General features: G+C 49.4%; 1 protein-coding gene and 1 long non-coding RNA gene across 4 annotated transcripts; one reads left to right on the top strand and one right to left on the bottom strand.

Annotated features, from left to right (window-relative positions):
* Positions 1 to 1,229: 1,229 nt before the first annotated feature.
* Positions 1,230 to 27,895, bottom strand: CTDSPL2 (CTD small phosphatase like 2). Of its 3 annotated transcripts, XM_023933748.2 has the most exons (14): positions 13,079 to 13,159; positions 12,068 to 12,104; positions 10,931 to 11,139; positions 9,342 to 9,480; positions 8,266 to 8,415; positions 7,604 to 7,816; positions 6,423 to 6,501; positions 6,050 to 6,161; positions 5,143 to 5,229; positions 4,091 to 4,153; positions 3,920 to 3,999; positions 2,186 to 2,312; positions 1,822 to 1,917; positions 1,230 to 1,374 (listed from the first exon to the last, which is right to left on the bottom strand). In XM_023933748.2, exons 2-14 carry the CDS (start codon positions 12,084 to 12,086, stop codon positions 1,309 to 1,311), a joined length of 1,440 nt encoding a protein of 479 aa, XP_023789516.1. In that variant the 5' UTR covers positions 12,087 to 12,104; positions 13,079 to 13,159; the 3' UTR covers positions 1,230 to 1,308. The 3 variants fall into 3 exon arrangements, with proteins under 3 accessions (XP_023789516.1, XP_086705957.1, XP_023789515.1); XM_086849831.1 differs by lacking the exons at positions 12,068 to 12,104; positions 13,079 to 13,159 and adding an exon at positions 27,683 to 27,895; XM_023933747.2 differs by lacking the exon at positions 12,068 to 12,104 and having other exon boundaries at positions 13,079 to 13,164.
* On the top strand, positions 17,253 to 26,057 carry LOC147650636 (uncharacterized). The gene is made up of 4 exons (XR_015276032.1): positions 17,253 to 17,337; positions 17,561 to 17,647; positions 22,014 to 22,942; positions 23,304 to 26,057. It is a non-coding gene; the product is annotated as an uncharacterized LOC147650636 (long non-coding RNA).

Here is a 27,895-nt window from a genome sequence, read left to right as displayed (position 1 = left end):
CATACTTCTCAATTATCAGCTGTCCACCTTTAATTTCCAATACTGTACTTTCTTATCAAGCATACAAAATAGCAAACTTCTCTTTAGAAAAAGTGCCGTTCTGTGACATCTTTTACACAAAACCAGTCCGAGCCTGTGGCGTGGTAATGCAGTCGAGAGGCAAAGCTTCCTAACTCGTACGAATTCTGCCTTCCACAAGAAGCCTGCGGGAGCCCGGGGCCGGGAGAGCATCAGCTGCGGGCTCTGCCCGGGGGTGGCCAGAGGGAAGCCCGGCCTGGAGAGGCTGTCACAAGCAGGAGTGTCACAGGAGCCCCGTGGCCAGGAGCACGCTCGTCCTGCCCCAGGCACAGCAGAGGCTGAGGTATTCCTTGTCCGTGTGGTGCCACTGCCAGCCGTGCTGTGTCCAGAGGACGTGCCATCGCAAGGGCTTGGGATATTCCCAATATTAGTAATTCTTATCTTCGTCTTATCTAGCCAGTCTCTTGATTTTTTTTTTTTGAAAAGGTTTCGACTACAGTAGAATATTACAGAAAAAAAAAATATATATATATAAATGCGGGGGGGGTTTTTGTTGGGTTGGTTTTTTTTTTTTTTTCTTTTTCTTTTTTCTTTCTAAATGAAACTTACGTGGGCTAAAACTAGAGAATATTTTTAAACAAATATACAGGATGCAGGCAGACAAAGCAGGGAAACGGCCAGCCAACTGTTTAATAAAAAACTAATAAAATTTGGCTATTTCCAGAAAAACTATGAAGCGCCTCAACTAAAAGGAATGCATAATGAAATTCTAATCTAATACAGGTCAAAAATGTAAAAAGGTTATAAACCTTAACAGGAAAAATAAAACAACTTTTACTGGCCATTCCTGTTGAAATGAGAATCTTAAAAGTAACAGAAAAGTGGCTACAAACCCACTTAGAGCACCGAACAGAGAGAAAATCCGAGTCCGTTTTCAATCTCTGTTGTATCATAAAATCCTGTGTTTCTACAGGTCAGACTGCTGGTGGCAGAAACAGAATTTTCTTTATAAACTGCAGATGTCCTGTACATAAAAAATTTCCTTGGAGTTGCACTAGTTCTAAAGACTTTTCTGTTCTAGCCTCCCTACTGCGGGTACTGGATTGTACTGATGGCGGCAACCTCAGGTGTAGAAAGTCTCTTTCTGTAACCCTTGATCACTGTTGGGCACCAAAGATAAGAAAAGCAAGACGGGGTACAAAAATGCAAAATTTCAACAGTAATGGCAATGTTTTGTATTAGTCCAACAGGGTCCTGCATTTCCTCCCCTCGGCAGTGAGAGCAAAGGCTTTAATCGGGGGGTAGCAAATCATGCAAGCGAAATCTGTCTCTGATGTGAGGCCGGACGTCTTCGTTCTGTGGGGGAAAGGGCAGGTTTAGGAGAATTACCACAGCCAGAAGCCCACTGCAGCAGGGCTCCTCCAGCACCACCCCTCTTTCAACAGAACAAACACAAGCCACGAGTTCTGCCATTCCAGACTCAGAGAAACAACTCCATAGCATCCACAGCAGTTCAGGAGTGATTTATTGGCCTTTTAGGGACAAAGACACACAGCACAGCCAGCAAGCGGCACTGGGGCACCTGAAAAACGCTCAGAGATTCCCCATTTCCTCAGGACTGATGCCACAACCCCACAGCCCTGCCTGTACAGCACAGCCAGCAGTGACAAGTGCCCTTTTGCTGTGTGAACACATCCCTGGATCTTCACCAGCCTCAGTGACTCAGAAACCCTTAACAATAGGTGAAAATATTAAAGGAACTCGCTGACAGTTTCGGGAAAAGCCAAGAAAGCAAACACTTACCAGCTCTACGAGTTTCTCCAGAAATGGAATCAACTTTAGGAGCTCATTATCATTTTTATCCATGAACCAGCTTTCTATAGGAATTCCATTGGAAAGCTGAAGTTAAAATATGAAAAAAAAAAAAATTAAAAAATTATCAACACACACTTTATATGTAATTTATCTACAAATATGACTTGTAAAATAGCATTTGGGGGAAAAATGTTTCCAAGTTACAGATCCCTGAGTATTTTTCCCACAGTGCTGTTTGCAAACTTCAGTACAGAGCCCCAAACTTCCGTGAGAAGTGAAATCCAAGTGTGGGGTTCCCTGTCCCCCTCGGGAAGTTTTGCCCCCCTGAGGTGGCTCCTGGCCAGCCCCTCACCTGGTAAGCAAAGGCTTGCGGTGAATTGTCGATGATGATGGTTTTGGAGAGGTCTCTGCCCAGGATGTTTAAATCCTTGATGTAGTTCCCTTGTACACACACACAGTGCTCACGGAAGAGTCGATGCCTGGCATTAAAGGAAAGCACTCATCAGTGAGACCAGGGGCACAGAGCTTTGCCAAGCATTATCCAGTTTGTTCTCTTCTGATCTCCTGTTAGAGAACTGCACCCTTTCTCTGTTCTCTTTAAAGCTTTTTACTGGTAAAATGCCCCATTCAGGTGATTTTGCAGCTCTGGGGTGGGTGCTTGTATTTGTTCAGGCTCTTCTTCCTGACCCCTTTCACCGACAGGCTGACAAAGGGACCCAGAACACCCCAAGGATCTGCCAAGCCCCAGGTGCTGCACAGGGCTGGTTTTTATTGGGATTTTTTATCCCTTTATTCCATCCCAGCCCTGACAGAACAGGGCCTCCCTGTGCCACCTCGTGCCAGGACACCAAGTGTCACGAGAAATGTTTCCTCTCCTGTTACACCTCTGCTGCCAATTAACCTGTTTCCCTTATTACATCTCAAAAAAAAGCCTCGGGGCCAAAACATCCCATCAACTCCTTCCCTTCCCATTAGCCTGCTCCCGTGTAATTTATGACAGAAGAAATGGATGGATCGACTAAAATGCCTCTGACTGAGAAAGCAGCAGCAATAAAACTCCCATTTCACGGTGTATCCACAGAATTACGGAGCTGGCAGATTTGGGGCTGCCCAGCCCCACTGCAGGCTGCCTGGATGTTTAAATGGAGTGCTCAGAAGCTGTACACAGTGTGCCTAATTCCATGCAGGAGCTGAGCTCCCAACGTTGCCATGGAGGGAAATGAGCTGCTGCATTTATATTTAGAGCGTGAGTCACACGTGTGGGGCCTGACAGGCACCTGGGGCTGGTGGCAGAGCTGGGCCCACGGCAGCCCCAGGCAGCACAGGGACAGCTCTGCAGCTTCCAGAGCCTGCCTGGCTGCTTGTGCCACCGCCTCTGCCTGTCCCAACACACAGCAGCCAGTCCTGAGCGCTGGCACACGTGTCTGGAGGAGGCTTTGACACCAGAGCCCCCCACTCTGTCCCCCTGGGCACCATCCTCGGGGTGTCACCTGCTCTGCCACCACCGGGGACGGCTTCCCTGGCCTGGGACACCCCGCACAGCAGGGATCACTCTGGGTCAGCACTGACAGGTACAGTCCCCCTGCCAGGTGACAGGGACAGGATCTCAGCCCTAGAATTTCCTTCTGCCTTAAGGAACTGGGAGAGCCAAGCATTTCCCAGCAAAGCTCAGCACTGAGAAATGAAAATCCAAACCAGCTCTAATACAAAACCAACAGACAAATGACTTTGAGATTGAATGAAAATCAAAAGCATGCTGATTGTAAAAGCTACACAAATCAGAATTTATAATAAATAACTCAAGTTTGAACAGTTTAAAAGTAATCAGGTACTCATTTCATTTCCTTTATTTGCAGTGTGTATTCCAAAGCCCATTTTTGATGCCCAAGAGTCGCTTCCCATGAGCCAGAGACTGAACAGGGACAGCTTTTGGCCTGGGGTTATTTTATCACAAGGCACCAACTCCATCACTTCAGTCCATTGTTGTCCCTCTCTTGGCCCAGGCAAAGCCCCAGGGATGAGCCAGGGAGGCTCTGCAGGGAGGAGCACATCCCACCCCACTGCTCACCACACTGCTCTGCTTTACCTGACCAGCTGCTTCTTGGGGTCCAGGATGTTCAACAACTTGTCTGCATACACCTTCTTAGAAGCAGTGAACAGAATGATCTGGGGATTGGAGGGGAAAAAGTCACCACTGGAGGTACAAGCAGGCAGAATTTCCAACAGGGAATTTGAAGGTGGTGTCTGACAGTTTTACCTCATAAATCTGAGACATCCGCTCCAGGAACTCTCGGAAGAACGGCCTTAGCCGCACGTACACCTGCAGCAGAGAGGGGCTTCAGCAACACTCCCAGCCCTCCAGCCACCCCACCACGGCCCTCACGGTGCACAGCAGCTCAAAATGAGCACCAGAAACCCCAGACACACCAGAATTCCAGCACAGCAGCTCAAAGTGAGCACCAGAAACCCCAGACACACCAGAATTCCAGCACAGCAGGTAAAATGAGCACCAGAAACCCCAGAGACACCAGAATTCCAGCACAGCAGGTAAAATGAGCACCAGAAACCCCAGAGACACCAGAATTCCAGCACAGCAGGTAAAATGAGCACCAGAAACCCCAGACACACCAGAATTCCAGCACAGCAGGTAAAATGAGCACCAGAAACCCCAGAGACACCAGAATTCCAGCACAGCAGCTCAAAATGAGCACCAGAAACCCCAGAGACACCAGAATTCCAGCAGCTCAGAGGGGAGCAGGTGCACAGCAGCATCAGCCTTAACACATTTACTGGCAAACAGGATGGAATTAGAAAACAATTTAGTAAAACACAGAAGTTGGGCAATCTCTAAATGGAAAATGGAACTGGATGCTTGGCCTGAACACCCTGACTCGGCTCTCACAGCTCCAGCCCCAGACACAAGAACTAAATCCTCTTCTCAAAAACCACCACCAAGTGCCTGAGCCTGGGGGTGTCAGAAGTGATTCAGGAAAAGGCTTCAGCTGTTTCTCTATTTCCATAAGAGAAAGCATTCCCTGTGAGAAGCTGTGGAGCCCCAGGAGGCCCCAGCCAGGAGGGCTCTGCCTCTCTGACTCCAGTAAAGGATTTGGGCCTGCAGGGAGGAGATGCAAAGTGGAACATTTTAAGTGAACACAAAATTTCCTGCCAGATCTGACACCTGCAGTTTACCACCAGACAGGTGTAAAATGCCAGGCTGCTGCTCCTCTCTCTTCAAACGAGCTGGGAACAACCACACACAGCAAGGATTCCCACAAAGCAGAAGAAAAAGGTTTCTGTTTTTCTATTTACCTGGTAAATGACATCTTGAAAAAGAACTGGAAAAGTGAGTGCAGCATCTTCTAATTCATTTAGACTACAGTGCACTAATGTTTCATCCTAGAGAAAAAGTTACATAAAGAGTGTGAAAAAACAATGTGGAAAATAGAAGTAGTTTCTGCATTTTATGTTTATTTTAAAGCAGGTTTATTTAGAATGGAAGATGTACTTTTGTGCAAGTGCTGTCAAGATTGAAGAAAATTCTTAGGATGAATTAAACATTTCATTATTCTTGTAATTTTTTTTTTTTTTAAATTGTCACTAAAACTGTGTGCTGGGGGTGTAGTCATAAGGAGATATTTTATTTTGTAGGCTCTTGTCTCATTCAGTTCCAGCCTCTATCTTTCAGTGTGAATAATGAACCCATTCCTACGATCACAGGCCCAACTGATGCTGCTCAAAAAATCACACCACCATTAACAGGGCCTGAAACAACTTTCAAAACAATCACCACCAAGACAAATACATTTCATAGGATTATTTTCAAAAATTAGATTTGTGCCCTTTAAGAATGTTCTAAAAAAAGTCAAAGTTTAATTTTTCATCCATCTTGCTGAAAGACATTCATAACTGAATTCTCCTCTTTATTCCACCTCATTTTTCCCACTCTGGATTTAGGGAAACTTTATGGGGACAGATCACTGTTTGAGATGTTAAAACTGAAATGCTTTTTCTTTTTTTAAGCAGGATGCAAGTATTTAACAAATGCAGCTCACATTCTATTCCTACCACAGTTAATTCTTTTTCAACTATTTTTAACTAAAATTATGCAACATTCAACAGTCTTTGTTTAAAGCAAGCACAACTGATTTCCACAACGAAGAAAATAAGGGAAATGCTCCATCCCCCTGCTTTGGTTTGTGTTTACAAAGATATTTACCAAGTCTAGAACTAATGAGAACTCTGGTGTGCTTCTGGTTTTCAGTGGGAGAGCTGGCTTCCTGTTCAGCTGCTCTTCTGTTAGTGGGGGGACATGTTTGATGAAATAGTATCTGAAAAGAACACAGATTGTGCTGTAAAAATGTACATTATTGAACTGCACTGTTCAATGTGCAATGTTGCAACTCAATATTTGAAATATTTAAGGCACAAGAAGTGTTTTAAATTGAAATAAACCTCACATGAGCAGACACATAATTTTTTTGTAAGAGCTTTTATCGTAACATGAAAATGATCTAATTTAAATAGAAGTATCTTAATTCAATACCCCAAACAGTTAATTTACTATTTCCAGTAGAAACACTGGCACTTACGGATCAAAGACTTCCCAGTCCTCTTCATAGGTGGCTTCTGCATGAGCTGATGAGTAGCCACTGTCTGGAGATACTGGTGCTGAAATTCAACCAAAATGACCAAAACAAAAAATAAAACAAAAAACCACGAGAGCTGGTCTTATTAGTGCAGTTCTTTAAAGTGACAATTTGCACTTGAGACACGAGGGAGGAGAACAAAGTGTCCCTCCAGCCCCACCTGCCCTGCCAGGGGCTCCTGCAGCCAGAGCAGCCCCTCTGCTCAGGGGTCACATTCACCCCCTCCTGAAAAGCTGCTCACCTCCAGAGCAGGGTCTGGGGAGGGCTTAGCCAAGGATTTGATGCTGCCCATGCACACAGAAAGCTGAATTTTATGGCTACAGTTTTTGTCAAAAAAATAAAGATGCTGTCTTCTGAAGAAATGATGGAAAATTAATGTAGGACCTGTGTGAGTCTCACATTCTCAGTTACCATGTGGTTCTAATGCAAGACATCAAAATGCAGCCAATTCCTCACTGGAGATCAGCAAGTCCAGAGTGTGCAAGTTCAGTGTTAATAATAATTCCTTTCCTCTGGAATCTCTGCTTCCATGGGAAGAAGTGTCAAGAGGCCAGCTGAGTTACACCAAGAATAGACAAACCCTGCCAAAACTGTCTTTGGTGCATAAACCAGATGTGTCCGTAAAAATCAGAATTAATACTGTTTGCACACCCCAAGGGGAGGTGGCACAGGAGTCCCTGCCGAGGTGCTGGACCCTCTGGGAGCATTGTCCCTGTCCCTTAGCCAAGGGGAGGGGGCACAGGAGTGCCCCATGGCACTGTCCCTGCCCCATGGCACTGTCCCTCAGCCAAGGGGAGGTGGCACAGGAGTGCCCAGAGCCCCATCCCTGCCCCGTGGCACACCCCTGGCCCTGTCCCTTAGCCAAGGGGAGGTGGCACAGGAGTGCCCAGAGCCCCGTCCCTGCCCCGTGGCACACCCCTGGCCCTGTCCCTTAGCCAAGGGGAGGTGGCACAGGAGTGCCCCATGGCACTGTCCCTGCCCCATGGCACTGTCCCTCAGCCAAGGGGAGGGGGCACAGGAGTGCCCCATGGCACTGTCCCTGTCCCTCAGCCAAGGGGAGGTGGCACAGGAGTGCCCAGAGCCCCATCCCTGCCCCGTGGCACACCCCTGGCCCTGTCCCTTACCCGTGAGCGGGGGCAGGTCGCGGTCCCCCGGCTCCTCGCTGTCGCCCAGGCCGTTGTTGACAGCCCGGAGCTGCAGGGCCTGCCCGGGGAAGGCGGCGCCGTTGGTGGAGGTGGCCGTGCTCGTGGTGATCTCGTCCACCTGCTCCATGTCCAGCTGCTTCACGATCTCCTCAGCTTCCACAGCCTGGCCCGGAGAGTCGGAGCCCGATGTTCCTGGGGGACATTTGCAAACACTCCTTACCCCTGGGCCGAGCTCCCTGCTGTCAGGCTCACTCACACACAAAGCATCACAGAATTCAAGAGATCTGCACTGATTCGTGCCACAAAAACAAGAACCAAACCAAAGACCATGACAATGACTTTAAAACATGCTTGGGACAAGGAATGCAACCCCTTGGGATTTCTTCCTTCTCCTTATTTTGTTTACTGAAAGGTGCACCACTAAACACACCCTGTGAAAGAAATGTTTGAATGCTTTTAAATTTCTTTCATTATCCATCAAGCCACCCAAGAATTGAGGAGCTTTTTTGCCTGGCAGCAGTAACTCGGTTTGTAAACCAGAATAAAAAGTGTACTGTCACTCAAAGCAGCTATTTCATACAAAAATCTATCACCTTCACTATCTATCACTTAAGACTATTGGCTTTTTGAATAATACTCACCATTTTTATTTGCTGGTGAAAAAAAATTGAAAACAGGAGAAAATATGGTTCCCAGTAACGTTGTTCGTGGGGGGCTGCCTGTGGTAGGGTTATCTTCCAACTTCCCATTTTGCTTTACGTGTTGGTTCGTCATCTCATAACTTCCAGCTTCTGGAAAAGGAAAAATACAAGTTTGAACACCAGCCAGCTGGGCTTCAGTTGCCTCTGTTCCTTTATGGTCAGCATTTGCACTCTAGGGGTGCACTCTTGTTCGTGGCTCAGCTGGGGCCACGAGAACCAGCAACTTTCTACCAGCAAAAGCCCAAAATGTGCATTCTCAGCACCCGCAGGAGGCAGCAGCCCCTGCTCTCACAAAGAGCAGAGGTGTGAATCCTGGCAGGGATTTGGTGGGAGGCAGCCCCGGAGCTGCCAGTGCCAGGACTCCACTAGAGGGAGGCAGGAGAAAGGGTCAGAACTGCCTGGCTGAGCCTCCAGCTGCTGCAGAGCGCAGCGTGTGCTCCTCTTCACACACACAGGCACAAACAGCTCGGAAGGGAAAGAACTGACAGCTCTTATCACTGGTAATAATTAATAATATCATGCAGAATTACATGAATATCCAGGTTACACACCTGACACGTAACAAGGGTGATCTCTGAATGTTAGGACAGGTATGTACATCCCACAACCCAAATCCCCGCCTCACAACTCTGACAGAATGTGTTTGACAAGTGCTTTCAGCATCTAAGGACACCTGCTTACTTCCACAAACCTCAAGAGTTGGGAGGTCTAAAAGGTTTCCCTTTTATTTGTGAGAAAATGGGAGAAGAGGTGAATCAAATTATTATGGGACTTTTAGAATAATAATTAAAATTTAAAAAAAAAAAGTTAAATTAGTTCCAAAGCAGCTGCTGCTGGTCCCAACCGTGGATGTGTCTGGGGGTGATGGAAGTGTTGCTCCCACCCCTGGAAATCCTGTTTTTCCCTGCCAGAAGCCCAGGAAGCTCCCCCAGTGCAGATGAGCCTGGATGAGGGCAGAGCTGGGAGATCAGGGAACTCTCCCTGCCCTGCTGGGCACAGTGTGAGCATTTGCCAACCTCCATTCATCTGACTTTTCCGCCGCACTCGCGACAGCTGTTTGTTGGGCTTCTCTCCCGTCTGGGGCGTGGAGGTGATCAAGTTGTTATCGATATCCCGCTCAATCCGACTCCTCTTGGTGGGATTTTCTCTTTCTTCCTTAAAAGAGAAAAGAGGGAAAAAAGGAACGTACTGAGCAGTGCCTCTTTCTCCATGGAACAGACCAGAGAATGTTATCTCCAGGAGCAAGTTCACCAAAGGTCCCTTTACTGCTCCACTTCAGATGCAGAATGTGCAACAAGTGTCTGGCCAGCTGGGATTTCACATGAGTTTAACCTAAGGTATGGGGAATGAAAACTGCACACAGAGCTGCTGGAGTAGAAAACTTGTCTTTTTAGCCAATCTATAAATATTCCAGTGCTGCAGAGGCTGGGAAATGCAGAGACAAAGCTACTAAAATTACCTTGATTTCTCTGCCTGTTAAATGCACAGGAGGTGAACTGCCCAACAATATCCAATGTGACAATCCAAAACAGCACAGGGCAAAACTCAGCAGTGAAAAATCCAAGGATTCTCCTTACCTGGAAATAAGTGACTGCAGCACTCATGAGAATGAGACAGAGCCAAACAGTTTTGCACATCTTCTGTGCATGGCTCACATTTATGACAGGTTTCTTACCCTCTTCCCCCAAAACACCTATGACAAGTCGGTAAAGTGTTGAAATTTTATCAGATTTTTATGTAGCTGATCTGGAATACATTGTAAATTAGTTATGACTTCTTGGATACTCTTCTTTCCAATCTGCAGTTACATAATGGCAGTGTCTGAGGGCTGGGATGGATGATGTGGGGTTTTTAACTGGCCTCCATCTAGAGAAAAAAAGCCAGTTTTTGAAATAATTGCAAGGTTACATTCAGCCTACCAAAGTTTACATATATGTATGTATATATATATACACACACATATATATGTATGTATGTATATATATATATTTATACATATATTTATATATATGTATGTGAATATATATATACACATATATATGTATATATATTTATATATATTTATGCATATTTATATATATATATATATAATATATATATATATATATATATATGTGTGTGTGTGTGTGTGTATTTTTCAGCCACAGGAATCCCTGAGCAGCTGCATCAATTCCATGGCACTTGGATTTGTGAGGTTTGACCTTCATTGATTAAATGACTCCTAAACAATTTTGAATAAAATTGCCAGAAATAGTCAAGAAATTAATGCTTACAGACTGGCTTTTCTAAGTTGTTAGCACTGGTAATTCCTTGAGTCTGGATTCAAGGAATCCTTAAAATAGAAATGAAGAATGCGCTGAATTTATTTGGCATTTTCACAAAGAAACACCAGGTAATAAAGCCTGTGATTTGTCAGCCTGTTAATTGACTCCTGAAGGTTTCAGAGTCTGCTTTACCTGACACAGCTCACAGGCTCTCGTTGCCTTCCACCTCTTTACGTTTTGCTCCCACCACACAATTAATTCTCAACAGAACTGCTTTTCAATCAAACTGGAAGCGATCATGACCCACTTGAAAGCAAAGTAGGGGCCTGCAGCCGGCGTACCTTGGGCGTGCTTCCTTTAATGAACTTTTTGATGGAGGACAAGAGGCCTGTCTCATTTTTGGGTGGTTTTCCCCCGCCGCCAGGTAAGGGCTCCTCCACCTCCGAGTGTTTCCGCTTGGCCCGCAGCGCCCGCTGCGTGTGGAGCTGGTTGGACTGCTGGGAAGCTTTCCGTGTCCTCAGCCTCATCTTCATGGGTACCACATGGAAAGCTGTAAGGGACAAACCAGGAATCCTCCATTGAGGAAACATGTTCAGCTCCTGAGTCTGAAGAATTACACAAGGCTGGTGGTGCTGCCGACACACGGAGCAGCTTCCTCAGGCAGAGCAGCCCGCTGCCAGAGGCACAGACACAGGGACTCTGGCCATGGATCCATGGATCCACATCCCTGAGCCTGGCACAACCCTCCACTCGGGACACAACCAACCTGCTCAGGTCATGGAGTCCAGGGTGTGAACAATCACACCTTGTCAGCCAGGAGGCTGTCAACAGCCTCGATAAAGGATTGATTGTGGGGTGCCTGCTGTCTGCACCCCCAAATCACTGGACTCTGTGACCCAGGAAGTTCTTTCCTCTCTCTGCTCCTCAAAATACTTCATTGCAAGTCTCCACATTACACTTGAGATGAGGAATAAATCTAAATTCCTGCCAAGTGCTTGCAGCAGGAACCGTGAGCTTGTGCACTCAGAGAGGGTGAGCACAGAGCAGCTCTGCAAAGGAACCCAACCTGAGCTTCAGTTCAGCGGGCTTTGGGAACCACACCAGACCTTGGCACACTCAAGGGCAGTGTTTATTAAAGCAGAGTGAGAGGCCATTCCAGGGAATGCATCCCATTTATCTCCAGCCTCCAAGTGGGCTGCTGGTACTGTCACACCCCAGCCTCAGTGTCACTGCTCTCTGGGCTGGGGACGTGCCCTCTGCAGCTGCCTGGAGCTGGGCTGCTTTGAAGGGGACTCCTCATGCTTAAAATCATTCTTATGATGGATCAGGAGCAGAAAAATGAAGTAGCAAGAAGTCCACCTGAGGTGTAACGCACAGAAATACTGGAAAGAAAGTAATTTTCCTTTCCTAGCTGGAATTATGACAAAAAACAGGTTTTAAAAGAAAAATCGTATGGTTATCACTACAGGAATCAGTACCTGCCTTTCTGGAGTCCATTTAGTGTGGATCCCATTGCTGCAGAGACAGAATAAACAATCTGCAACATTCACCATGTAAGTAATGTCACAACAGGTATGTTGTTTAGGAGAAGGCAAAGGTGGCACTGGGATGAGTCACAGACAGGGAAATACTGATAATATTTTTGAAAGCCAGTCCAAAACCCGTTCCACAGCCGTGTTTGTTCCCAGGTAAATCTCAGTCTCACACAAAGGTGCTGCAGCTAACGAGGAATGACCCGAGCACTGACACTGCTGCTGTCAGGCTCAGCAGGGAAAGTTCTCCCTGGCTATTGCCAAGGGTGAAACATGATGTTACACAGAATTACTACATGGGATATTCATTTTCCACAGGTCCGTGCTCAGCATTTCCCCCAGTGGTCAATGCAGCAACAGGAGGCAGTTCAGTTCAGCTGCCCCAGCACTGCAAGGCACCCACATCCCCAGGAGCCACATCCCCAGGGCTGTTATTGCTCCCCAGCGCTGCCCTGGGCAGCTGGGCCACAGCTGGACAGCCCTTTCCATGATGAAATATTCCCAATATCCACCCTGAGCCTCCCCTGGCCCAGCCTGAGGCCGTTCCCTCTGCTCCTGTCCCTGTCCCTGGCAGCAGATCCCAGACCCCCCCGGCTGTCCCCTCCTGGCAGGGATTGTGCAGAGCCAGAAATTCCCCCTGAGCCTCCTTTGCTCCAGGCTGAGCCCCTTCCCAGCTCCCTCAGGGATTCTCCAGCCCCTTCCCAGCTCCCTCAGGGATTCTCCAGCCCCTTCCCAGCTCCCTCAGCAATTCTGTCAGGGTGACAGGATGGCAGCAGGGGTGACAGGACACAGTGTGAGGGTGACAGGACACTGTCAGGGTGACAGGATGGCAGCAGGGGTGACAGGACACAGTGTGAGGGTGACAGGACACAGTGTGAGGGTGACAGGACACAGTGTGAGGGTGACAGGACACTGTCAGGGTGACAGGATGGCAGCAGGGAGTCCCGGGGCACTCACACTGGTGGAGCTCAGGGCTCTGGCAGGCAGCGAGGTGACAGCGTGTGTGGGGGGCCAGGCTGAGGATGTGGCACACGGAACAGGCTGGCCCAGCCGTGCTCTGTGACCTCCAGGAGCCACCAGTGATGTCATGGAGCAGCTCAGCTCGGAGGAGACCACGGGCAGCACCGAGACCAGCCCTCCCCAGCACTGCCAGGCCACACTGACCACGTCCCCAAGTGCCACATCCTCCAGGGATGGGGACCCCACCACCAGCTGGAGAACTCCCAGTAAAGAAATTTTCCTTAATATCCATCCTGAGCCTCCCCTGGCCCAGCCTGAGGCTGTTCCCTCTCCTCCTGTCCCTGTTCCCTGGGAGCACAGCCCGACCCCTGACACAAGTGAAATTCCAGTGGGGGAATGAAAATATTACTTCAAATTTGCTATAGTGTAAGTTGCCTGATTTTTCCAGAACTGAAACAAATATCAGTCAGACCAAAGATAAACCAATTTAACATTTGTCAATGGTGAGCACATATTTACCCAGCAGGGAAACGCTCAGCTCCTCTGTTCAGCACTGCCAGGGGCTCCTTTGGCTCACTGCACACCCTGGGTATCAAGCCTGGGGTTATAAATACCTTTAATGGACTTAGCAACAGGTACCTACAATCCTCTCAGAGACAGGAGTTTGCTTTCCTAGCACTGGATCCAGTTGGCAGGGGAGTTTTTATCGAATTGTAGTTGTGATTCTTTCCTGAATCAGGCTACAAAACTTGACACAGTGAAAATAATCAAGTCTAAACACGTTGGAGCATTTCCTTGCTCAGAGCTGCAGGATTTGATTTCCCCAGCACGTGCCATCCCTGACAGCACATCCAGGTCACCAGGGACTGAGCCCAGGCTGCCACTGCCACCTCCAGTGCCAGAGAGTTTTGCTCTGAGAAATCAACTCCCAAAACCCTTCTCTCTTCAATTACTTCTACACTTACAATAAACCCAGAAAGAGTGGGGGGGAAGAAGGAAAAACCTTGTTCCTCAAGAGAGAATTACATGGCAAAGAAGGACTAAAAGGAATACCCAATCAATAATTTGTGGGACAGGAAAATAAAATGCAAGAGCTGTTAAAAAGCAGCAGCTGAAGGAGCTATGGCTGCAATAAATTCCATTTTCCTGAGTTCACACACACCAAGTGTCAGGCTCCCTAGCATGACAATACTGTTGTTATTCCATGGCACAGGTACACTGTAGTTACAGGAAAGAAATTCCTGTGAATGACTCATATTTCAAAGTGAGAGCACACCTCCATGGAATCTGCACTTAGGAATGGTTTATTTCCCACCACATATGACACTGCTGTTTTCTCTACTTGCCCCCAAAGTATTAAAAAGAAAATTAGGTGAGGCACATCTAATTACAGCTTTAGGGCTTTCTGATACAGGAAAAGGTTGAAGATGGTTAAAAGAACAATGGTGAAGAACAATAGGAAGAGGTAAGTGACAAAAAGGTTCAAAACTATAGTGTTGAACAGTTTCTCCATTCAGTTTGGCACTCAGGAATAGCACAGAACTGCCAGCACAGAAATCAATCTATCCCAAAGCTCCACACCACAGGAGCTCCAGAGGATTCACACTGCTGGAACATGTCCAGACTGTGACTTTGGTGACAGCAACACAGGAGGTGGAAACCTTCTTGTACTGAGCTGGGGCTTTTCTTGAAACATTTTTTACACAAAGCCAAGAGAGTAAATTATTGTTTAACATTTCTTCAATTTGGAGCGAGAGCATCAAGGCACGGTGTGATCAGAGGTGGGGAGTGCCCAGAGCCGAGAGCTGTCCCCAGGTGTAGCAGAGGTGACACCGGAGGGGTTTGGAATGGAGGGGCAGGGTCACTGTCCCCAGTGGCACAACGTCCCTGCAGAGAGGATGAGTGTGGTTCCTTCAGCCCCTGCTGCACCAGGGGACAGAGCCACAGCACAGGAACCAGGAGCAGATATTCTGTTCAGTTTCACACCCAGCCACAGCACAGGGGACAGCAGTGTCACAGCTGGCATGGGACCCAGAGCTCAGGCTGGGGAAACATCCCCAGGACGAGATGTGTTCCCAGAGCCGGCTGGAAGCCACTCACACCGTGCTCGGGATGTTCTCAGGGGACACTGAACCCGGGCTGGTGTCACACAGAGCCCGGGCTGGTGTCACACAGAGCCCGGGCTGGTGTCACACTGAACCCGGGCTGGTGTCACACTGAACCCGGGCTGGTGTCACACAGAACCCGGGCTGGTGTCACACTGAACCCGGGCTGGTGTCACACTGAACCCGGGCTGGTGTCACACAGAGCCCGGGCTGGTGTCACACAGAGCCCGGGCTGGTGTCACACAGAGCCCGGGCTGGTGTCACACAGAGCCCGGGCTGGTGTCACACTGAACCCGGGCTGGTGTCACACAGCCTGGGCTGGTGTCACACTGAACCCGGGCTGGTGTCACACTGAACCCGGGCTGGTGTCACACAGAGCCCGGGCTGGTGTCACACAGAGCCCGGGCTGGTGTCACACAGAGCCCGGGCTGGTGTCACACACCCTGTGCTGGTGTCACACACCCTGTGCTGGTGTCACACACACCCCATGCTGGTGTCACACACCCTGTGCTGGTGTCACACACCCTGTGCTGGTGTCACACACACCCCGTGCTGGTGTCACACACCCTGTGCTGGTGTCACACACACCCCGTGCTGCTGTCACACACCCTGTGCTGGTGTCACACACCCTGTGCTGGTGTCACACAGACATGTGCTGGTGTCACAATGAACTTGTGATTGGTGTCACACACCCTGTGCTGGTGTCACACACCCCGTACTGGTGTCACACACCCCATGCTGGTGTCACACAGCCTGTGCTGGTGTCACACAGCCCGTGCTGGTGTCACACACCCCGTGCTGGTGTCACACAGCCTGTGCTGGTGTCACACACCCCGTGCTGGTGTCACACACCCCGTGCTGGTGTCACACACCCCGTGCTGGTGTCACACACCCCGTGCTGGTGTCACAATGAACTTGTGATTGGTGTCACACACCCTGTGCTGGTGTCACACACCCCGTACTGGTGTCACACACCCCATGCTGGTGTCACACAGCCTGTGCTGGTGTCACACAGCCCGTGCTGGTGTCACACACCCCGTGCTGGTGTCACACAGCCTGTGCTGGTGTCACACACCCCGTGCTGGTGTCACACACCCCGTGCTGGTGTCACACACCCCGTGCTGGTGTCACACAGACATGTGCTGGTGTCACAATGAACTTGTGATTGGTGTCACACACCCTGTGCTGGTGTCACACACCCCGTGCTGGTGTCACACACCCCATGCTGGTGTCACACAGCCTGTGCTGGTGTCACACAGCCCGTGCTGGTGTCACACAGCCCGTGCTGGTGTCACACAGCCCGTGCTGGTGTCACACAGCCTGTGCTGGTGTCACACACCCCGTGCTGGTGTCACACAGCCTGTGCTGGTGTCACACAGCCTGTGCTGGTGTCACACAGCCTGTGCTGGTGTCACACACCCTGTGCTGGTGTCACACAGCCTGTGCTGGTGTCACACACCCTGTGCTGGTGTCACACAGCCCGTGCTGGTGTCACACAGCCTGTGCTGGTGTCACACACCCCGTGCTAATGTCACACACCCCGTGCTGGTGTCACACAGCCTGTGCTGGTGTCACACAGCCTGTGCTGGTGTCACACACCCCGTGCTGGTGTCACACACACCCCGTGCTGGTGTCACACAGCCCGTGCTGGTGTCACACACCCCGTGCTAATGTCACACACCCCGTGCTGGTGTCACACAGCCTGTGCTGGTGTCACACAGCCTGTGCTGGTGTCACACAGCCTGTGCTGGTGTCACACACCCTGTGCTGGTGTCACACAGCCCGTGCTGGTGTCACACACAGCCTGTGCTGGTGTCACACAGCCTGTGCTGGTGTCACACAGCCTGTGCTGGTGTCACACACCCTGTGCTGGTGTCACACAGACTGTGCTGGTGTCACACAGCCTGTGCTGGTGTCACACACCCTGTGCTGGTGTCACACAGACTGTGCTAGTGTCACACACCCTGTGCTGGTGTCACACACCCCGTGCTGGTGTCACACAGCCTGTGCTGGTGTCACACAGCCTGTGCTGGTGTCACACAGCCTGTGCTGGTGTCACACAGCCTGTGCTGGTGTCACACAGCCCCAGCCACACGGGAGGGACTCGCAGGCAGGACACAGCCCCGTGGGTCCCCCCCAACACAGGGTGAGGTAAAGCCTTCACCCAGCCCAGCCCCAAAGCACTGCTCACACCCCAAGGAAACACTCTTTGCCAGCTCAGGATGTTGAGACTCTTCCCCTTCAACGACTCTTGGCCTTTTTTAACTAACTTACTCTCCTTCTGCAGAAAATTACAGCCATTTCATGTCACTCCAGCAGATGTATTTCATTTTCTAAGGTACTGCACTACTTGTCACTCTTCTCCAGTCTTTAGGTGTGTTTTTCTGCCACTGCAGAACTGAGACAGCAATAAACCAGGAGACCCTGACTCAAAGCAGTCTGGAAGTGAAGCCAGTCTGGGGTAGGTGAAAGCAGAATAAAAAGGCACTTATTTATTGAAATAGCAAATCACCAACATGTACTATTCAGATGTTGGTCCTGGGTTATGAAATCTGGATAAATGTATAAAGCAACCACAAGTTCCACCAAAACAACAGTAAAGAATTACAACTGTCAAAGGCACCTCTAAATTCCCCCTGTTTCACTGAAAGCCAGTTTTCTGCTCCTCCCCACCTTCCAGGGCACTAAATCATTTCCATCTGAGATAAAATCCTGCTTGAAATCCTGGCTCTTCAGTCGCCCTGTTCAAACCCTGATCCCTCAGGACATCTACCCTGTGCTCACTTCTGCTCTCCCCAGGTTTCAGTATCTCCCCTAAAGCAAACACATCCTTAGAAGGATTTTCCCAAAGAAGAACGGCAGCTTTTCACAAGATCTTTTTACAAAACAGATCTTTTGTTCCTTTATTTTTCTGCTCCAGCCATCATATTTCTGTTTTGCCGTTGCTTTGCTAGTGAGGCTTTGTTTTGATTACACCAAATGCATTTGGAACTGAAAGTTTATTCCCTCCCAGCCAAGATATTTTTCTCTTTGCACTGAGGGTACACACTGGTAATTAATTCAGGCTTTCCAGTTTGTGTCACACTAAGCAAGGGGGAAGCTTGGGGAGCTGGGGCAGCCACGGGACAGCAAAGCTGAGAGCAGGAGCCCAAACCTGCTGCAGAAATCAGAACCTGTTCACAGCCTGGGGACTGCCAAGGTGACAACTTCACACCAGCCACCTTCAGATCCCGTGGGGCTCCTGAGAGCCTGGGAAAGGAAAGTCTGCAGAGCTGGAGTTTGGGAGGAGCAGGAACAGATTCCACAGAAGCAGCACTGCTCCTGTTGGGATTCTGGGAGGGAGCAGCTGTCCTCAGGCTCTCTGGACATTTAATCCATTCAGCCTATTTATGGAAGCCAAGTCCCTCTGTCCCAGCCCGTGGCACAGCCAGGTTGCAAACACTGCCTGAGCAGATCTTGTGGGATGTTGTCTGACTAGAAAACAATCCTGAGGAGTTACCTGTTCTTCAGCTCACCCATATTAGTTACCTTTCCAATCAAAAACCAACAATCCAGAAACAAGAGGATTAATAAACCCAAGTAAGTCTGTGTTGGAGTGTGGAAGCCATGGAGTAACTCCTGTGTTTGTGAGGAGAATCCAGGAATTTCTGCAAGGTCTGCACAGCAACAGAGCTGCCTTTTGCTTAACTTCAGCAGAAACCCTAATCCTGCTGCTCTTCACCCGAATCCTCCCGGGGGATCACTGGCACAGTTGTGCATCCCACAGGACCTTGTCTATCTTTTAAAGGGATAGATAAGGCTTCTGGCTGCTCCTTTGGCCTTAAAAATAGCAGACTATTTTTATTGCAGGATAAAGACTCTTTCAGTGATAATATGATTCTCATTGTGAACACTTTCCTGGTGCACTGTATCCCTTCAGAACCCTCCCCAAGAGGAGAAGCTCCGCTCTCCCCTCTGCACGGGGCTGCCTTCACGCTCTCCTCACACCTGGCTTCCCTGATTCAAAATAAAAAATCATTTGCTAAAAATGGGGAAAAGTCCAGCACAGTTAGGATTTGTATTACTCAGTGTCCAGAAAAAGTTTAAATGAATCATTTTCCCTTATGAATACATGCTGAATTAATCCTGACTCTTTCACAGCCCATCCTGTTAATTCTTACAAAATTGCAAATCTCAGATTAATTTGTGCATGTACCGGAGTTAAAACATGAAAATAAGTTCTAAAGGTTTAACATCTTTACTCATTTGTGAGTGATATTAAGTTTTTACCCTTAAAACATAATATTGAGACATGATGGACTTGAAACTTATCCAGTCTCAAAAACTTGCCTGAAGTGAATTTCAGAGACCCATCTGATTCCATCACAAGGCTGTTTTACACATTTTATTTTCATTCTCTTTTTTCCCCCGTTTTATTTTGGGTGAAAAATCCACAAGAAAAAAAACCAAAACCAACAAGCCTTGTTGCCTACTCAATGGAAAGTTATAGGCAGTTTCTGCTCAATATTCCAATAATACAAAGTATTAATAAGCACAAGCTACCAATAGAAATAGAAATAGAATAGACAATAGAAATTTTGTAGGGTTAAACTGCCCTGCACTCACACTGCAGTGTGACAATTCATTTCACCCTGAATTTCTCTTATTTCTTTCACAAGATCATCACCTGCAGGTTGGTCTAATGCATCTCTGTCACTTTGAAATGTGCAGCATGTGCTGAAATAACTTTGTGGTGGATGTGGCTCTGCCAACAGCCGGGGATCGCTCTGCTGGGCCAGGAGATGCTGCTTGGCTCGTGCCTTGCTCTGGGACGTTTCTGTCCGAGGCACTCTGAGCTGGGGAGAGGGGGCTGCAGCAGGAACTCTGCCTGGGGAGCCCCCTGACCTCCACACAGCCTCAAAACCTGGGTTGAGGGCTCCTCAAGCAGAGGAATCAGCGAGAGCAAGAAGTGCTGGGATCGCCTGGGAGCTTCCTGGGCTGCTGGATTTGTTTCCCCAGAGCGAGGAGTGAGCCTGGCCTCTCCACCAGGAGCTCCTGTGATGAGGAAAGCACCGAGCCACCCTCCAAAACAACACAACTCTTGACAGTGGTTACTTCATCACATTACAAAGCAGCTACATTAGAATTTGGGGAATTTTTCCAGCTACTGAGGAGATCTGAGTTAAATAACAAATTGAAGTCCTTACCCCTTATCCAGGCACATTCCACCTCGCTTCCTCACCTAGCCCACCTCTGGAATATTTAAAAACTGGCACATTAAAGTAGGGAGAAATTCCTTGCTTCATCCTTTTGGTATCACGTGTGTTATAAAACAGAAATTAGTGGTTTTTTAATTCTCTTGGAACACAGAGGATGAGCAAAGCCCAGCCACCTGAGCTTGAGCAAGCATCTATTGCAGAGCTCAGTGCAGGAGCAGGGGTTTGTCTGTGCAGCCACAGGGAAGGAGCAGAGCTGAGCAGCACATGGAAAAGCCTCATTCTGACCCATAGAAAATGCAGATTTTTATATTATATATTTCAGTGCTATCCTGTGGATGCCAACTGGGGGCTTTGAACCCTCTTTTACAGCCTTTTCACCCCGGTTTGTCCCTGCCTGCTCTCCCAAGGGATTTACCAGCACGGTGGGCAGCGGGGATTTATCAGCACAGAGCACTTGAGTGCACAACCAAAAACAAACCAGCACAGGAACAAACAAGCCTTTACCCCTGTGGTCCTGAGCAGCACGAGCCATCTGTGGGCAGTGAGCCTCTGGAACTGCCAGAACAGCACAGGAGCAGCTCCACAGTCCCAGTCACAGCCCCAGGCAGCAGGGAACACAAATCCAGCCAGCTCAGACACAGCACACAAACACTCTCCAAACGACTTGCTCATCTGGAAAGCACATACCACCAATGACAAATGTTTACTTTCTAATCTTCAACTATTTCATGGTTGGGAACCCTATTATGTTAATTGACTTAGGACATTTCTACATTAACTATTAATCTTTGAGATGGAACATTATCAAACCTTTTCAGGTATATAACAAACCAATCTACTATCAAAGGAGAATTATCTTTAAATAAGTCCAACAGAGTAATTACACCTAAAAACCAAGCCTGACACCTCTTCACCTGAACCTGAAACTCTGCAACTCATGTTTCCAACTGAGCTCCCAAAGACCTTTCTCTTAAAAGTACCAATGAGCTTCCCAGTCCTTGAGCAGCACAAAAGTGAAGGACTCCAAACCCAGTAATTACAGTTGTTTAGGAATATTATTTTAGCTATAATGAAGTCCTCCAAAGTTTCTTCCAAATCCTTATTTTTAAGAACATAAAAACATCAAAATCACACTAACTTTATTTTCTCCTGTAATCTTTATAATTTCTGGCCTGATAAGCAAAATAAACAAGCTTTGCCAATTGTATTTAAACTGATTTAACTACAGCTGCTTGGTCTTGACACCAGCTCAAGGTGTCAGACAAACTGAAGTAGGTAATTCAATCAAATACACTGATTTTAAATCCCACCTTCACAATGCCTGCAAGTACCTTGAACATTCTTGTAAATATTCCTGCTATTTATTAAACACTTCCTTTACTTTTTGTATAGAGTTTCCCCGCTCTGAAAGCAAACCCTAAACCTTCAGTTCACACTTGCTTTGGCAAGCCCCAACACAGAATGTTGTCCATAGAGTGAATAAGGAGCTGTCCCTTATTCTCTTTTCCTTTCTGAACTCCTGACCACTGTCCATCATTTCCCAGCTGCTCCCAGAGCCTGGGGCACGTCCAGCCCACAGTGGCAGGAGCAGGAGCTCAGGCCTCAGCTGCAGATTTCCCTCTCTCCCAGGTGATGGACTGGAATTGGGTACCAGGCATCCCCAGCCCGGAGCATTGCTCCAGATGACAAGAATCCTCCTGCACCCAAACGAGCTCCCCGGGGAGGGGAAAACGAGAGAAGCTCCCAGGATGGGGAGCACAGAGAAGGTCTCAGGTGGGTTACATCCTCTGGAAGGGGCACTGGAGGATGAAGCAAGGACAAAGGACAGCCCCCAGCTGTCACCTGGAGCCAGGTGAGCTCTCCTTCCTGGAGCAGGGCAGTCTCCCAGCACAGCAGTGACTGGATGGAAAGCAGAGAAGGGCAAGCCTGGAGGGAACTACAGCAGGTGAAGCCAAATCCCAGCCCAGGGAAAGCAGCTCAGAGCTGTGTCAGACCTGGCTCCAGCACTGCTCCCCTCTGTGCTGAGCAGAGCAGCCCTGGCCTCTGCCTAGACTAAGGAGACCTGTGCTAGGCTGGGTCTAACCCACAGCTCTCCCAGGCCTGCAGCAGTGTTGGAAAAGGGAAGGGGGGATGCTGCTGCTCCCCAGGAGGGCAGGGGCAGGCACAGCACCCTGCATGGGGCTCGCCACTCAGAGGTGCTGCTGTACCCCTGGGGTACAGCCTCAGCCTTACACTGAGCTCCCTCCCTTCCTCTAATTAGCACCTCCTCAAGTACAGCCTAAACCAAAGCAATCACGGGTTAGAATGGCCTAGGGTAAACTGTGTTATGATTTAGACTGAATTGGTGCAGCACAGGCCAAACTGCTCAGAACAACTGCTACGATTTGATCAGAGTTCCTGTTACTTTATTAACTTAAATTGGCTATTCTCAAACACAGCCTAAATAAGGACAGGATCCCTCCCGTCCCCATGAGGCTTTGAGGATGTTAATGTGCCCTGCAACATCACCTCCCTGGCCCTATTCTGCTGCTAACAACACTCTTGTTTATACATATAAGGTAATTAATTTACAGGTAAGTTCTAATCCAAATGCTTTAGACTCCTAGATTCTTTTCTCCCACTTACACTTGGAATATTGGCAATGACTAGTAGGATGTATTTTTTGTAATTGTGCTCCTTAAAGTAAGTATCCACAGCTTATTTTCCAGATGCTGTGGAGTTAACAGCTCCTGTTAGTTAAACTTATTTTCATGACAGCACTATACTTAAAATTATACTGCTACACTAAATACTATGAGCACAGAACTAGAGGTGTTTCATGCATCCTAACTAGCCTCCCCAGGCACCAAAAGGGAATTCTGAATTCAGACAGGTTAGGACTGTCAGGGATAACTTCTATTTCCATCATCTCTTTTCTAGGTAACTCCAGCAGAAGCATCACTTGATGGGCAATGAATCCTTGTTGGATCTAACGCAGCACAGGCACTTCCTAAATGTTTGCTTTAGGGTTATTTTCAGCAGGATGCACAGAAATCTGGCTGATGGGGCTGGACTCTGAAAACTTCCCCCATGGGGAGCTGTGTTTTGACTGTCCCGATAGGACAGAGATCAATGCTCTGCTGAGTTAATCCCATCCAGCAGCAGCTGCACTCCTCCTTCCCCTGGCACTACCACAAACACTGACCCATCAGATAGGGAAACTGAGGCAGCAGAGGCTGGATCTCCTCAGATGCCACATGGAGCAGTGCTGGCAGAGGTGGAAGTGCACTGCAGGCTGATGCTCCACTCCCTGTTTTCTTACAGCAGATTGTCCTGATAAGGGTTTTCCTTGGATCACAGGACATGATGAGAGAACTTATCATTTAAGAAGTTAAGAGTACCTTAATCAAAGTAATTACTGAAACTGATCTGATTGGGAAGTAATCTATTTAGAAAAAGTTAGGACTGCCAACTGGGAAGCTCCAACCCAACCCCTGAGTTGATTGCTTTAGATGTGGATGATTTCCCACTTAATTTTTCAAGTGCTATTGAAAATGTCTTCATCTGTGAATGTCAAATATTTATTTTTCTAAAACACTAAATAATGGCCATCTAGGCATCTCAACATGTAAACAACATGTTAGATAGGCTTTCAAGCACCTGGGTGAACGTGAGTTTCTCTGAAGCAATCGGAAGAGCTGCACCTCACTGCAGCTCCGGTGGCACTCCAGGGAAACTCCCCCGGGACAGAGCTCTCGGGAGGGCTGGCACTGCCACATCCTGCTCCTCTTAAACCAGCTGCTGAGAGCCTGTTCTTCCCTCCCAGGATCCCAGCAATGATTCCATTTGAACGCTCTGCCCCCAGAAAATCACAACCCATCAGTATTTGATTAATCAGCTCTGCAGTTGTGGTGCAAATTTGCATTTTCTGAAGATTGGGATGTACAAACATCAAACCACAGAACTGTAGAATGGTTTGGGTTGGGAGGGACCTTAAAGCTGATCCTGTTCCAGCCCCTGCCAGGGCAGGGACACCTCCCACTATGCCAGATTGTTCCAAGCCCCAGTGTCCAGCCTGGCCTTCGACACTTCATGGATCCAGGGGCAGCCCCAGCTGCTCTGGGCACCTGTGCCAGGGCTGCCCACCCTCCCAGCCAGGAATTCCTTCCCAATGTCCCACCTATCCCTGCCCTCTGCTGGGAAGCCATTCCCTGTCTCCTGTCCCTCCACACCCTTGATAAAGGGTCTCTCTCCATCTTTCCCGTTGGCTCCTTCAGGTCCTGGAAGGCCACAATGAGATCACCTTGATGCTTCTCTTCTCCGGGCTGAACAACCCCAGCTCTGCCAGGCTTCCCCCACAGCAGAGCTGCTCCATCCCCCTTGGTGCTCCCCTCTGGACTCAGCCCAACAGGTCCATCCTGGGCTGGGAACCCCAGAGCTGGAAGCAGCACCCCAGGAACTTCTCCTACACAACAGACAAAAACCAACCTCCTATTTAAAACGTACAAGAGATGGTGACGGTGATTCAGGGGCCAGCAAACAAAGGGATTTCATTCAGAGTTGGTCCTTTACTTTCTGGGCTCAGAGGAATAAGAATCATCACATCCCATCTACTCTCAGTGATGAATGAGAAAGGCACTTGTGGAGAGGAATACTCCCGAGGAATTACGGAACAAGGATGCAGTCACAGAGGGAGTGTGTGCCAGGGGGCAGCTGTTAAATCTGGGATAATCTTAGTGGTCCTGCACTGCCATTACCAAAGTCTAAAACCCATCAGACATCAGAACTGCTTCCCTAGGGAGAGCAGGCTGAACTTGTACAGGGTTTGGACAGGGCACAGCTGCACACACATAACCAGGAAAAGGCAGTTTTGGGGTTATGTGGTTCCATATTCAGCTGAGATCCTGAAATGATCACGATGATGCTCTGGAACCCCAAGGTACTGTCCCAAAAGGGCAAGAAGTCTCAAGCTCCTCTCAGAGCACACCTATATCTAGGAATACACAGGAATGTTAAATTTCTGTCAAATTCCAGTCCTACTTCATGCATCCTGCTTTTACTGACTCCCAGAATGGCTGAGGTGGGAAGGGAACTCTGGAGTTTCTCTTGTGCCATCCCCCTGCTCGAACTTTTCTCTAAAGCTCTTGCCAGAACAGCTCAGCCTGACTTTCAGAATGGCTTTTACAAAGATGTGCAAGTGCTCCAAGTTATTCTTCCACTTACAGCTGCAGAAAAGTTTCTTGCACAGGAATGAAACATGTGCTCAGAAATCTGTCAAAAGAGCATATGTGATTCCTAAAGTCTCCTGAAGACATGATTTCTGTTGGTGTCAACCTCATGGCATTACAAGAGATCACAGAAAAGCCACTGCAGTGTGGAAAAACTTGGGAAGGCGAAGACTCAGCTTCCTTTTGAATTCAGACAACTTTTTCTGGTTTTTAAACTGCTTTTTGCTACTGAGCCTCTGCCAGTGTCGCATCCTTGTGCTGGGGAACCACCACCCTGGAAGGGAGTGACCAGCACTCGTCGTGCAAGGCTGGGGATGGAAAATCACCTTTCAATTATGAAACGCACGTACGGCCCCAGCAGACGTGGAATGTTTACATCCTTAGAAAAACGATCCAACTGTCCCATCCAATCTCCAGGGCAGACTGACAGGGGAATTCTTCTCTAATAAAGAACTTTGATGAAACAGGAATGTCAGCTTTAGTGCACACTGCACTGACTGGAACAGGATCAAAACTAAGTTCCACACGATGTTTTCAGGGGAAAAGACGAGAATGTTTCATGGAATTTAAGTCGGGATTTGGCTTGCATCCTAGAACATATATCTCGTTATGAAAACTGCTGAAACACTTTCAAGTGGGCAAGCCATAAGTGTCCTTAGAGCTATCCAGTCAACTGGAAGTCACACGGGCAGAACCTCCTAAAGGGGAAAAGCCTGAAATTGGTGAGGGAGGGGCAAGTAATCTTGGAATCTTATCTGTTATCCAGAACGGCTCCCTTGTGCCTACAGCATGAAGTAGTTACAACTTGTTTTCTGCTATTGTCACAGATCCAGGACGTTACTCTGGCTAAATCACAATCTCTTCCTGCCTCAGTTCATCCATGTGCAAACCTGGCTCGCTAACTCTTACCTTAATGTGTCATGGGGCTTAATTAATAACACTTAGGTCTTTTAAGTCCTCTACAAACATTAACTACTTCTTGTAACAACTCTCCAAGGTATTATTATCCCCATTTTACTCATGGAGAAACGGCAAAAGAGGTTGTCACTTGCCCAAGGCAACAGAGTAATAGTTATACTTAGAGATCCTCTTCACGGACTCCTCTAACAGTGGAAGCGTATCAAGAAAGGCAAAGACAATAACGACCAACTCGAAATTACTTTTGAAAGTGCACCGTAAGCACCTGGAATGCGATGGAAAATCCCTCCCAGAGACAACAGGCTTGGGAGCAGAGAAAGCATCACAACTGTCGCCACAAAGAACGAGGTACCCCGGACAGACCTAGGCTTGAGCTCACCCAAACAGCCACACAGACACAGCCAGACCTGTCCTCTCGAGCGCTCTTAAGTACCATAAAATTGAGCAACAGGCTTGTACAGTGCTCTCCAGTAACACCGAGCGAGCAGATAATCAATGTGGTATGCAGCACGCTAATTCCTTCCGCCGCGTTCCCAGCAGGGACCGGGAATGCCAATAGCGGCCCTGGCCGGCGGGGTCCCGCACGGTGCCGCCGCCCCCACCGCTGACAGCGGCGAACTCGGGGTCCCCGCCGCGCTGACATCCCCGGAGCCCGCGCCGGGAGCCGTGGCCGGGCAGCGCGGAGCCCGGCAGCCGCCCCGGCCGTGCCCGTCCCGCTGCCCCGGGGCCGGTGACAGGCGCGTCCGGCGCTGCCGCCCCGGCGGCGACAACAGCGGCAGCAACAGGCGCGTCCTGCGCGGGACCCGCTCGGGCACGGCCCGCGATGCGCCCGCAGCGCTGCGGCCCCGGCCCGGCCCCGGGGCGCGGGACGGGCCGGCCGGGCGGACCCGCCGCAGGCCTCGGCCTGGAGGGGCGGGCGGGGGGTGTCAGGCGGGGTGACACCGCTCCGCCGCTCCCCGCGGCAGGGCCGGCCCGCCAGGGCTGCGGCCGGGGCTCGCCCGGGGCTCCGCGGCGGCCGCGGGGCCCGAGCGGGGCGGACGCGGTGTGTCCGCGGGCGGCGGGCCCGCGGCGGGCAGGCCCCGAGGGGACATCCCGCCGGTCACTCGGAGCGGCCACCCCGCGCCCCCACCTGATCCCGGGCTGGGACCCGCGCGGCTCCGCCGCGTCACTCACCTGAGGGAGCGGGGGCCGGGGAGCGGCGCCGCGGGGCCGCGCTGCGGGCGGCCGGGCGGGCGGAGGGTGCTGGCGGCGGCGGCGGCTCCGCGCTCCGGGCGCTCGGCGCTCAGCGCTCAGTCGCCATTTCCCGCCTACCGACCCGCTGCACCGCACCGAGGGACCCGGATGGCAGCGGGGCCGCCGCGCAGGCGCGCCCGGCCGGGGGAGGGG

This window comes from Cyanistes caeruleus, chromosome 13 (assembly GCF_971803275.1).
Source record: "Cyanistes caeruleus chromosome 13, bCyaCae1.hap1.1, whole genome shotgun sequence".
Classification (NCBI taxonomy): domain Eukaryota; kingdom Metazoa; phylum Chordata; class Aves; order Passeriformes; family Paridae; genus Cyanistes; species Cyanistes caeruleus.
Note: the sequence above shows the minus strand (reverse complement) of the source record. Positions and strands in the feature narration are given on the sequence as shown.

Excerpts from the sequence above, each read along its gene's own strand:
- CTDSPL2 (XM_023933748.2), bottom strand. Across the intron at positions 7,817-8,265 it reads TTCACCAGCAAATAAAAATG|GAACATCGGGCTCCGACTCT; the intron begins GTGAGTATTATT and ends AATGTCCCCCAG. Across the intron at positions 6,162-6,422 it reads GACTGGGAAGTCTTTGATCC|ATACTATTTCATCAAACATG; the intron begins GTAAGTGCCAGT and ends TGTTCTTTTCAG.